Genomic DNA, 12,073 nt, shown 5'->3' on the forward strand with positions numbered 1-12,073 from the left:
GAACGCCTGACACTGAATCGAGAAGAAATCGAGTATAATTTAAAAACGCATGTCGTAAATGGGTCGCTCTTTATGATCTTGTTCACTTGTTCATGATACCGCGGAATCCCAGTGGATTACATAAACCGAGAATTGCGAAAAAAAAAGTCGATATATAATCAGCAATTTACTCCAGGATTTGTGGAGTTTCAGTCGATTTGGTAAAGATGAAGAATCTCTGCACTTGTAGGAAGCAATATCACAGAATTGTGTTGATCCAAAACCACGGGATATACCGGGTTAGGCGAGCCTGAGCCTGCAATGTCTCCAATGGGCGCCCGAAAACTAATGAATGGCGAATGCGACATAGGCAGAAGTAAATCGATAGAAAAGCCTTTATGTCTTAGAGAAGAATAAAAGAAAAAGTCGGGGTTGGAATGAAATTAAAGCTGTTCTGAAGATATTCCGAGACTCCTCAATCCAGGAGCCGTTGGTGGCACACGGGCTTGACTATGGGAAAGTAACCTGGTCGTGTGCGTCGCTTGCCAGTGGTTAGTGCAGGGAACCCTGGGTAGGGGGAGACACTAAAGCAATGCCCTTGTCCAGTGCAATACGGAGTACACTAGCAAGAATTGAAGGACTCCGTGAGATGCCGGCAGGTTTGATCCCCGTTGAATTCTTTAGTTGACGTCTTGGCCTTTTTCCCCCTCTCCCCATACAAACAGCAAAGACGGGGGCGTAAAATCCCTCGGAGAAAAGGTTCACAGCCAAGAAAGGGTAATGAAGAGAAATAACACCTAAAATAAGGAGCAAATAACAAAGATAGAACCAAAAGGGAAGAGAAGGAGGGGTTCAACCACGATGCTTCAGAAAAGGACCAACAGAGACCGTTTGTATGGATACCTAAAGTAATCCATACATGAGAATTACCAAAGTACTTGGGGATACAACATACTTTCCAAGGTTTTTTTTATTATTATTTTCACTATTTTTATTTCTATTATTTTCTATTAATTTTTGATTATTTTTAATTTAGCTATTTTGCGACCCAAATCCATCCGATCGACGAGAGTGGAATTGATCTATTCTATTCTGGGTGACCCCGTCCGTGAAGGTCCAATTCTCCAATGCTTTTTAACTCCAAATAATACTATGATAAAGGGGTAAATAAATTCATGTTGACTATATTAAAAGGTAGGCTATTCAGAATACTGAAAATCAATATGATCTAGTCCCCGTTTGCTTTCATTTTAAGAGAAATGCCTGCAAGAGGCTCTCCTTTGGTGAACGCCACACGGCCAACGCCCGAAATTGAATGAAATTGGGTCGAAGGGGGCTCATAGAGTCATAGTAATTCTATAGCGCCATCGGAGAAAAAAAAAGTATTGACTGAGGTCATCTTTGTACACCTACGTTACCCCAAGTGGATACCTCCATCAGTACCGTTCCACTAGAGAATATACGATTCGTGGTCTTGTTTTTATTGTGGTGCCTTTTATTGACATCGGATCCCGAATTATGGAGGAAGTGCTGGCGTAATCTTGATCCGAATCCACCGGCAATTAGAATGCACTGCCGTGGAAACCTATGGGGGAGGATCCAAACATAGAATCTTGACGGGATGATCATGCTTTGATGTGTGAGATGGTGTACTACGGGATAGTGGAGAGAAAGAAGGGGTTAACCGAAACCACTAGACGGGTTCGTCCCGGTGGTGGTTCTCTAGTTAGCAAGTAGTAAGCTACTCAAGTGCTCCAGCTACTTACTATATTAATGAATCCTCCCAGGATCAAGGATGTAAGCATTCGGGACAAAGCGCAGACCTCGGAACTTGTTGATCGGCTTTTTTGCTCTCTTTGTACCAGTCCCGGAGTACGGAGAACTCAGTGAAAAATAAATAATATAAAAATAAAAATGAAAATGAAAAAAAATTTATATTTCGTGACCAGTCTCATGCTTAAGAGACATTTCCAGCTAAATCCCATGAATCAGGAGAGATGCTCGGGATTTGATGTCCGAGATCTGTTTTCATCTCATTTTGTTCAAGTTCTTTCTTTCCCCCCACAGAGGGAAACGGAGTAAAACGGTATGTCCGTTGACGACGACGCGCCAGAATCTTTTCGATCGGCTGAAGAAACGCTTCCGCGGCTGACCCTCTTTGAAGTCCCAGTGATCTGTGACTATTTCGTCTATGAGGAGCTTGTTTTGGGGTCCGGAAGCAGGGCCGCGAATATGCTCATTGTGGGTCATCTGTGTAGGATCCTTCGGCCGACAGTGGCGCGAGCGACTAGATGCCTAGATGGGCACATCCTTTTCCAAGTGTTTGGGGAGGGGGGGGCGCAGGGCTTATCGCCTTCTTGGCCTCTGGAAGATCGCTGGATCGCGTGGTCGTGCAGGGTGGACCGAGTGGACACGCGATTTGCAATTTTTGCGCAGGGCCCTCGGTTAGGTTAGCTCGGATGTTTCTCCATAATAATAAATCTTTTCTTTTTAGTGTCTGCCGTTTTAAGTCCGAATCGAGAGTCAGAGCCGAGACTTGGCTCCTCAGTTGAGCAATTTGCTGAATATTGGGTCTTAAAGCAGTGGATAGTCTTTGGAAAGAGAATCCACCTTGTTCGGAGAAAAATACCTAGGCTGGCATGTGCAGACTCTGCAAATCGGCTCTTTTTTTTCAACTTTCCAGTTCTTACATCGGGGTTTATCTTTTCTTGATTGATCTTTGATATGAACATCATTACCATAAAAGGATATTTTAACTTCGTATCCTCTCTATCTTTAATATCTTTAATTGGGGAGGTCCAGAAAAGGGTTAGAACACTTGATAGATGTTCCAGATGTACTTCAAATGTTGAAGAACTTTGAATCTTTTAAAAAAGATGTATCGAGTGGTCAATGTTACATTTACATCAATTGTACTAAGTACTAATTGACAGGTTCAATTTTCATACATATCAATCACTCCTCTTTCACTGGGATCCCTGGTCTTCAATAAAGGTCGGTAGTACCTGTTCAACTGCATGAAGTCAACTTCCCAGGTTGAACTTGAACCCCCCACTATATCTTTGACCTACTCCAACGGTAATGTACTCCGGACTTGACCACGTATTACTATGTCTCAAGCGCATGGCGATCTGATCTGCACGCCGTCATTTGGGATCCGCCGCCTATTTGGTCACTCTCAAGCCTCCCTGCTTTTTCTATTCTAGGTATCGCGTAAAAATTAAATGAGATTGTCCGAAAAGTTAGACCATTTTGATAATCAGAACAAGATAAAATACTAATTGAAGTTTAAAGTGAGATGGGAGAAGACTAGTCCGCTCGGGACTTCATGAGCTTCTCTTACTCCAACCCGGCAATGAATAGAGCCTGTCCCATCTGGCATGTCGACCCGAAAAACTCGCACACCTCATCACGGCTATAATATGACCATACCATTGGTTCCTTTATAATAGGACCCAGTTTTCTTCCGAACAAATACCGACCACAACAGTGACCTTAAACGGAGCAGACTACCTCTCTCAATCAAGTGCTATATGAATCCACTTATGGTGCCAGTGCTTATAACCTCTTTAGGGTCAATTGACGTCAATGTATACGAATTAACGTAGTTAAATTTTTCCGGATGGATAATTGCTCTTAACGAGTATGTACATGTAGATGTGAAAAAAATAATCAGATAAAAAATCCTGATATGGAGACTCGGAGGCGCCACGCCATTGTATCCGCGCATCCACATATGTACTACGATCATATACACCGTGACCTAAGTGGAGGACACTTTTCACTGTAGACCGCTCAAGTGCTGTGAAATAAATAAATTAATTTCTTCAAATTTTCGAACCTCGCATAAGTCTTGGCTGCACAGATGAACCATGTCTAGTTCTTGAGCTATCAAACGCTACTGCCAGTGCGTTGCAACTCTACTCAAACTTTGAACTCGGTATTTGCAGTTCAAGTTAGTCCAGATGTCCTAGATGTTTTGCATCGCCCGTGCTCCCTCCACATTATAGCGTCCGAGTCCCGGTTGACTCCCGGTAAAGTACCTAGGTATACTATTCTGGTGCCGCGCCCCTGAATCGTTTTCGTGTTAGGTGAGACATGCGTCTTGTACAAGAGCAAATCGATATTTCTGGATCCGCTAAATATGGACTTTCCCTTAATGGGACTCGCCTTCCACTTTCTACTCCATAATTCGTTATTTTCGCCGTTCTGGTTCGTATATCTAGACTGTTTAGGTTGATATTTACTCGTGCACTACGGGTATGGTCTATCAAAAACTCCAGATTTAATCCATATACCGCCATTCTTGACGAGTACAGTTTGAACATGTGTCTAAATTAATTTATTGTACATCCGAGGTCTTTCAAGGTTGATAGTAGTTAAATTGGTTGATCCTAGACATAGCCCACTGTTCCTCTTAAGGTCTCACCGGATGCCTAATATCGGACCAGAAAAATTCTCCGACATCTGGACTTTTCTTAATGTCTCATGGGTGTTTAAGTGGCTTTCCGAAAGGATCTCGGTTAATTCATGTTGCATTCTAAGCCATTCGCGTGGATCTTTATTTTTTCATTTTGAAATTTCCCCCTGTTCCCATATATTTTTAACTTAATAGTGGGCTCGCTAGTGAAATACCTGGTAACTCATCTCACGAAGCTTTCATACACGGCTCGTACTACAATGGAATCTAACCAGTCAAAAAAGGAAGATAGACCAAAAAAATCTTTTCCAAGGATCTTGTACCCCATTTACTCCATAGCTCCAAAACTCAATTCTACATTCCCGGACTCTCGGCTTCTGACTATGGCATTTCTGTAACTTTGCCTCGTCGATACGCGGAACTTCCGTGCCGCCCGAAAACTGACGTACATCGATCTCCACCTTGACCGAATCAGGCCCCTCCGTGCTGGCGACTATCGTGGACCCTGACTGTGTTCTTGGCGTCGTATGTTTGTGAATCTGATCGTCGCTTGGACTTTCGGTCGACTTTCCCGAAGATTAGCGTTTGTCCGCGTGCCCGAGTTTACAGTGCCTTTAGCTTAAATGTTTACTAGGGATACGTGGTATCTTGGGGAAAGGCTCCTCTTCCTGATGTTCACGGGGCTCACTATTGATTTATTTCCGCGGGTATGATTTTGTAAGATCATCCCAAGTCCCGGTATTCAAAATGTTGGATTAATCTCGGCATACTTCTGCACATGTGGACGGGTTTCTATGACTGATCCACTCTAAGGAAACCGGCGCCAACCGAATAAACAAAATTCAAATAGATTGAGGTTCTAGAAGTAAAAAGAAACATGTGAATCCGAATTCAATTAACGCAAATTAAGATTTTCTGTTCTCCTAGTCCGTCTCATTTAGAGTATAGTTCCATGTCTGTTGAACAAGGATGAGCCGGCTTCAGCCTCAACGTGGATTATGATCGCCATACTCTGTAGCTCCGTGTATAATCCGGAGGCTGGATCGCCAAGTTGACAGGTTACAGTTTTTTGTGCCCCTCAATTTCCGAGTGGGCTAGGGTATCGGACTCCGTTTAGATCAAAAGTACGAAATTCCAATATATGTCTCACTGGTTACTAGTATTGATGTATGATTTCGTCCCAACCTAAATGAATTAATATTAGCTCACACAGCCCCCGGATCAACGGTCTGCATTTGTACCCAAAAGAAAGTGCGGTATAGGATTTAAGACATGTGTACTCTGGAGTCTGTACTAGTAGCAAATTCAACTTCCGAGTCTTGAGGCCTAGGCAACGCCTATTGACACTGGCAGCGTCAGGTGCATGTGATAAAGATACTGAGGTATTAGTTTTTTTTTTCACCTGGGTAGGTTCTCGACCGGAGGAAACTGTCAGAAATATGATACTTGTCAACTCATATATGTATGTCCAACGTGTGCCTACAGGAGGCGTATCTAGATCGAGGCACACATGTGCATGGAAGATCGAACATTTGAAAGGATCTGCCAGTGGCACCTGGGGGATATGCCAGTGAATCCCGATATGGATTGCGCTCAGATGTTCAAGTTTTTCCTCAACATTTGAACAGTCCCGAGGTCTCCTCAGACTAGAGTAAAGAGCACTGTTCTCTGGCAGTGGATGATGTATGTAACAAGCCAAGCGATACACCTCAAATTTAGTACAACCTTGGAACAAAGTGAAACCTCATTTCCTAGATGTCTCTCAGAGCTCAGCTCCTAACTTTCGGTATTTACAACGGGTCCTGGCGTAGCACGTGAAATATTCTTCGATCTGAAGTACCGATGTAGCGCCGTTAATCCCGATTTAGCCTCTCGCATGTCAAGAGTGGAGTAGCGCGGTCCCGAAGTTCAACGCTTTTCAGGGGATCGGCAATGTAGTATGTATCATTTTGTCAGCCTACAGGTTGTTTTCAGCTGGCATAATTCTACTAGTAGGTGTATCTGTTCGCGGTGCTGAAGTGGAGGTGAAATCGTTAGTTCTAGTATGCACATGTGTCAGGATGCCCAATGCGCATTCAGAGATTGCTCTGGAGTCCTGACTTGGATTCTCCAAGCCTTGTACTTTGAGAAGCTGCATTCAACTTGATAGTACTATTGATATTGATGTTCAAAAAGAAAAAGAAGACAACTTTCCAAGGTTGGGAGCTCCGGATCTACACATGCCAGTGAGCTTGAGTACTACCATCTACAGCTTCAATGTCAACACTTCGATTCCCAACACTGCCACCGAGGCAGTGGACCAGTAATATCTACTGCGTACTTCGCAACAGTTCTAATAGTGCAAATAGTATGAAGTTTCAGCAGTGATCAACATTCAAGGCTGAATATTTGTCTGTGTCCTACATGTATCTCCGCGGCGCGTACGAGCCCTGATATCCATAACTTACACAATGTAAATGCTAGTGAATGTTACGAGTAGGGTGCTGTTCAAGCCACTGCCAGGGGCATCTGGGCATGATCATTCAAGTTTGAATACTAGTACTATGCACTCAGGCTGGCACTGGCACTGGCAACAAGCACCTTAAATGCTGGATGCAAGGTACATACATAGCACAGATAGATCTAAAACTCCTCCCACATACGTACACAAACTTGTAGTTATTATAGGTATTCCACAACTTGCATTTAAGTCATAACATTTAAAGTGGCATCATCTAGTTTTCTTTATACGTAAGTGCAGCTGAATCCTCCATTCGAGCACCGTTGACAAGGATGTCCCTTGTCACATTTGACTCTCCTTCTTTTGCATAAATCACAAGGCCTTTGTCGAATAGTGTATATATGCACTTTTCGTTGATCAACAAAATTCGAAATTTTTGACCCACATTCCAATCCACTGTGAATACAATTCTCACAAGGTCTTTTATTACTGCACTTGATCTTCCTGACCCTGCAATGATCACATGGCGACCTTCTCCCTGAATAAGACTGCTCTAATTGCTGTTGCATAATCGAGTGAGTCTCCTTCCAGAGCTCTTTACCTGCCATGTTGCAAGCACTATCAAGCCACAGAATCTCCTTCAGCGAGTTTCTCATATCCGTCCATTCAGACAGTTGGCATCTAGTCATGACTTCCACTAATGCTGTCGCATACCACTTTCTTTCGGATTTCTCAATTGACGCAATGCCACCCATCGTCAAGACCCACAACAGGACTTGATTTGTTGTTGAAACTTGCGGGTCCGATTCTAGAATCTCACTGTTCTTCAGCTCGGACTGTAATAATTGCACGAGTTTTGGGAATGGTGCGCCAACTCCTGCAAGTGGAAATGTCACGCCAATGCTGTAGATTATAGCAGCTATGCGGCATATCTCTGATAGTGCATTCTCATGGTGCCGTCCACTGGTGCTGGGAATGGACATGAGGTTGTACTGTGCTAGATTGCGCCTGTCGCACATCATCTGGGCGTCCAGTCGTAGAGTATCACCTCGGACATAGCTTTCAATAGACCTTGTGTAGGCAGCTAGTTCAAAGAATGTACATTTCATATCCAGGCTGATATTTGGATGGTTGCATGCCACTGAGCTTATGGTAGTAGTCTCCATCAGTATTTGGTTGTCGGATGTTTCTGTATCCAGTATATTTTGTATTGAGCCAGATAATGGGTAAAATGGAAGAGCCGGTGCAGTCAAAAGTAATGTAGAGTTGACAAGGACTCGGCTGCAGTTCGGAGTTAGAATCTTCAATGGCATGTCACAGTGTATAGCAGAGCTCAACTCACTAAAAGACTGCTGCTGCGACTCCTGGGGTTTGGATATTGGCAAGACCTCCACGCAGCTGTATAATACGACAGAGCCCATTTTGATGGGTCAAGTTAGGCTCCCTTGCACTGTGCACGTTCAGCCATTGGAGACCTTGAAGAGGTGCTTGAAAGGGAGACTCCTGGGACCATAATTTGTGCATCTCTATTTCGGGTTTCTCGACAGTCATCAAGACCGCCAAGATTGTTTCATCAGTAGTTGCACGTGAAGGATCTCGAAGGACATCATTGAGTGCGCTTATTGTCTCTTTATAGCAAGCTTGGAGATGCGGAGTATCGTCACTGTAGCGGGAAGAGATAACACCAGAAAGGAGGCCGTTGATTACCCGATGTGAAAGAGACGCAGAGAGTAACGCAGGGAACAACGCCCTGTCGTTCATTGATAATGGCAACCAAAATTGGAGATATGGATTTACCGAGTTTGTTGCAGGAAGCACACGAGGTGTCATTATTGAAAGCCCTAGATAACCAAGTTAGGCAAATCATGATATTTGGGACTGTGACATGCGTACGGTAGTTAAAGGCCTGTTGCACTACTTGAGGCGGAATGGAAGTAAGATGCGTTCCAGAAAGAAACGATCCTACTTGCTGGACCAGATAATCTAGAGGCTCTTGATTCATGTATCAGGATCTAGCGAACCAGGACATCACTGGGGATATTCAGACTCGTACGTATCTGCTGGTCATTGGTGATTGTAACGAATTGTTCAGGGCTTTCAGCCTGTATCTCGTCCACTTCCATTTCATCCATCTCATCTTCCCAATGCCGCTCGTCTTTGAGGGACCATAGCATAGGCTCAGGTCTTGAGGTCGCACCCATGCTCAATGACAATGACCCCTCATCCGGGAAATACGTTGGCTCGGACTGACTATAGTTCAAGTGAGAAATGATTCATAGTCAAGATCAAAGTTTCCAAGAGTTGTGTTAAAGAGAGAGAGAATGGTGGAGTTGGTAAGCACTAGATGTTCTAAGTCAAGTCTCAGCCCTGGAATGTCTGTAAGACGGAACTAACCTTAATGGAGTTCATCGACCGAACGCTTGAATCCCGATAACCGTGGGAAGTGGGGCATTTTGGCCTATCCTGACTTGGCGGGGTTTGAATATATTCACCAGTTGACGAGGCTCATGATACCATTTGCAGTGTCTTTTCAGACCTTAATCATGCTTAGCTGGGCGTAGGGGAAGATGCTTAGGTAGAAAGAGGCGTACTGTGTAAGAGAAATAATAGAAAGTATTAGTAAAAATCATAACTTGAAATTTGTTCAACTATTGACGAATGCTTTCTAAGACTCCAAAAACAGATGATAAAACAATTTCTTTGACTCATCATTCAAGACCTCACTTTAGAGTGCATTCGATTCCGCCTTCACGATTGCTGGAAGGGCTTCCCATACTGTTGGTCCCTCAGGCTTCCAACCGAGAGAGCGAAGACGAGTGGCTCGGCTTCGGCAGTTGCCTCCCCACAGGACAGGGGCCCATGGGTGAAACTTGGAGGCCTCCTCGACGGACAGCTCATCAACTTCCGCGGATTCAATCTTTCCCAAGTCTTTGGCGATTTCTGTGATCTTGGCAGCGATATCCTTCCACGCGAACTCGCCCGACTCAACGAAGTAGTATCCCTCGGGGCCCCACTGTGCAGATCCCCCGTTAGGCTTAAGAGCCTCTTCGATCAGCACAATGCACGCTTTGGCCACATCTCCGACATAGATGTCTGGTCACCATTAGCCATCGTCCCGAACGAAGAGAGTCATATGTAAAGAAGTGTACTTACGATCCCAAATATTTTTTCCTTCGCCAACAGTGAAACCACGTCCTCTCTTCAGAATCGCCTCACTGAGGAAAGGAATCTGCATACTTCGCTTCTTCAACGGGCCTTGACCAACACCATAAATAAGAGGAGGGCAGATGATGGCAGTAGGCACGTTGCTCTGAGCACCGGTTGTGAGCACAGCATCGTCAACGTCGCGGTGAAAGGCGGAGTCTGGAAGGGAGGTAATCTCCTTCAGGTCCTTGATATCATCGTACACTTTAGGTGTCGGGTTACCGGCGCCTGTCGACATGTCGTTCAACACACCGGTACCAGAGATATGAATCAATTTGCCGCCTCCAGTGGCAAGTCCTGCGATCGCAGACTTGACAACGGGGATATGGTCGGAACTTGCGAGTTCTGGTCTGCAAGTTAGTTCTTACTTCGATCATGAAGCGCCATGAGTTATGACTTACGCAGGACAACATCTGCCTTGGCACTTTCATCTTTGATAACATTTTCATCGTCGAGTGTTCCGATCACAGTCGTGATCTGAGGCCAGTGAGCCCGAAGCGCAGCTCCCTGCTCCTCAGTGCGGACCAGAGCCACAACCTCGTACTCAGGGTGGGAGGCAATCAAGAGTTCAGTGGCATGGCCGCCAATGTAGCCAGTGGCACCAGTGACGAAGATTCTAGGCGACATTTTGTTGGTAGTTTGTTGCTTGGTTTGTGACTTTTTTGTTTGGATCGATTGGATCTTGTGTGAAGATGATTGTTAAACTGGAAGTTGGTTGTATACCCCCAGTGATGGGCTTTTGTGCCAATTTATAGCCATCATTCCATTGATTCAATTTCGAATCTGTGTGTTGATTTTCAATCATTTAGATTCGTCAGCCTTTACATGTTAACATGAAGCTGCTCTCGCCGAACCCGCCGAGCTCGCCGGTCGGCTAAAGTTTCCAGAAATCTATCCAATCAGCACCAGACCCCCAACCCTATAGGAAAACCAGCTTCACCTCTTGTTTCATTTCCTATTCCATATTCGCCAGAGAATATTCCCAAATGGAAGTTGTCAAAATTCCAAGAATTTCCTGTATATATGCGGGGAAATTATATTAATCGATAGCTCCATGGCACTAGTGATATTCCCAACATTTGAACCCCGGTGCTAACCTTGGAAGAGATGTACCTTTTGCTAGTATCAAAAGACCAACTACTATCCCATTTCCAGGACAGCAGGCATATCTGACTTGTGGTCAAGTGATTATGGGAGGGAGGAACAGTTCTAGTACTATTTGTACATTACTAGTACTAGGTAGGCATCAACTGCAAGTTCAAGTTCAAGTTGAACACCGTGACTGTCCGACACTGCCAGTGGCAGGGGCCGGTGATTTTATGCTTACTAGTAGATATATTCATTCATCTCAACTTTGAAGCTTCAATTTTCAAGTTGAGAATCGGACACTGGCAGATTCTAGTATTCAGATCCATGCCAGCACTTGAGTGGATGAATCTTAGATGAAGCCTGGAATTCCACTCATACTACACTAGCACAACCTTGAAGCGTAAAAATCAATTGCACCTGCACATGTAGGCACACTCCAGGGCTTTAGTCCAACCTTGGAATACATGCAACTTGCCACCTGCCAGTGCCCAGGTGAGCAGTAAACGTGGAAACTCCGAGTCTTCTTTCTACCCCTGTTCAAAATGAGCTGGTTATTAGATCTGGAAACATGTCCTCATAATCCGTCCGGCGCATGTCAATAAAACAAAAATTCAACTTGAAGTGTGTAGACTCGGATTTTCCTAATGCGTTTTCCTTGGGGGCTCAAGCTAGTATAACGAAGTCACACCTTCAAATGTTTAAATAGGACAGCAAGGGTATAGGCCATTGCCAGCCTGAGTGAACGACTGGAAAGTACTCGGGTAAATTCTATCCGGTCTTTTTTTCTTTTAAACCTTGGAAGACAAGAATTCATATTGGGCCATGCACGATGCTACATTCTTACATTGACGGGCAACTCACCATCGGTGTACTACAGTTCTGCAAGCAATAAGATCATAACATAACCATCATATTATACTCCGAATCCAGAGCCAAAGGGG

At 44.4% G+C, this 12,073-nt stretch overlaps 3 protein-coding genes across 3 annotated transcripts; all 3 read right to left on the bottom strand.

Moving 5' to 3' along the window:
• Positions 1 to 7,358: 7,358 nt before the first annotated feature.
• On the bottom strand, positions 7,359 to 8,260 carry N7483_000974 (uncharacterized protein; the record flags this gene model as incomplete). The annotated part of the gene is given in 2 exon segments (XM_057084412.1): positions 7,359 to 7,377; positions 7,389 to 8,260. The coding sequence occupies 2 exon segments, from the start codon at positions 8,258 to 8,260 to the stop codon at positions 7,359 to 7,361; spliced, it is 891 nt and encodes a 296-aa protein (XP_056950561.1).
• Positions 8,181 to 9,040, bottom strand: N7483_000975 (uncharacterized protein; the record flags this gene model as incomplete). The annotated part of the gene is made up of 2 exons (XM_057084413.1): positions 8,181 to 8,680; positions 8,893 to 9,040. The coding sequence occupies 2 exons, from the start codon at positions 9,038 to 9,040 to the stop codon at positions 8,181 to 8,183; spliced, it is 648 nt and encodes a 215-aa protein (XP_056950562.1).
• Positions 9,041 to 9,564: 524 nt separating this feature from the next.
• N7483_000976 (NAD-dependent epimerase/dehydratase family protein) lies at positions 9,565 to 10,670 on the bottom strand (the record flags this gene model as incomplete). The annotated part of the gene is made up of 3 exons (XM_057084414.1): positions 9,565 to 9,932; positions 9,993 to 10,388; positions 10,445 to 10,670. The coding sequence occupies 3 exons, from the start codon at positions 10,668 to 10,670 to the stop codon at positions 9,565 to 9,567; spliced, it is 990 nt and encodes a 329-aa protein (XP_056950563.1).
• Positions 10,671 to 12,073: the final 1,403 nt, after the last annotated feature.

Source organism: Penicillium malachiteum (assembly GCF_028827825.1).
Source record: "Penicillium malachiteum strain IBT 17515 chromosome Unknown utg000001l:1.0-8184562.0:1.0-8186909.0, whole genome shotgun sequence".
Taxonomy (NCBI): domain Eukaryota; kingdom Fungi; phylum Ascomycota; class Eurotiomycetes; order Eurotiales; family Aspergillaceae; genus Penicillium; species Penicillium malachiteum.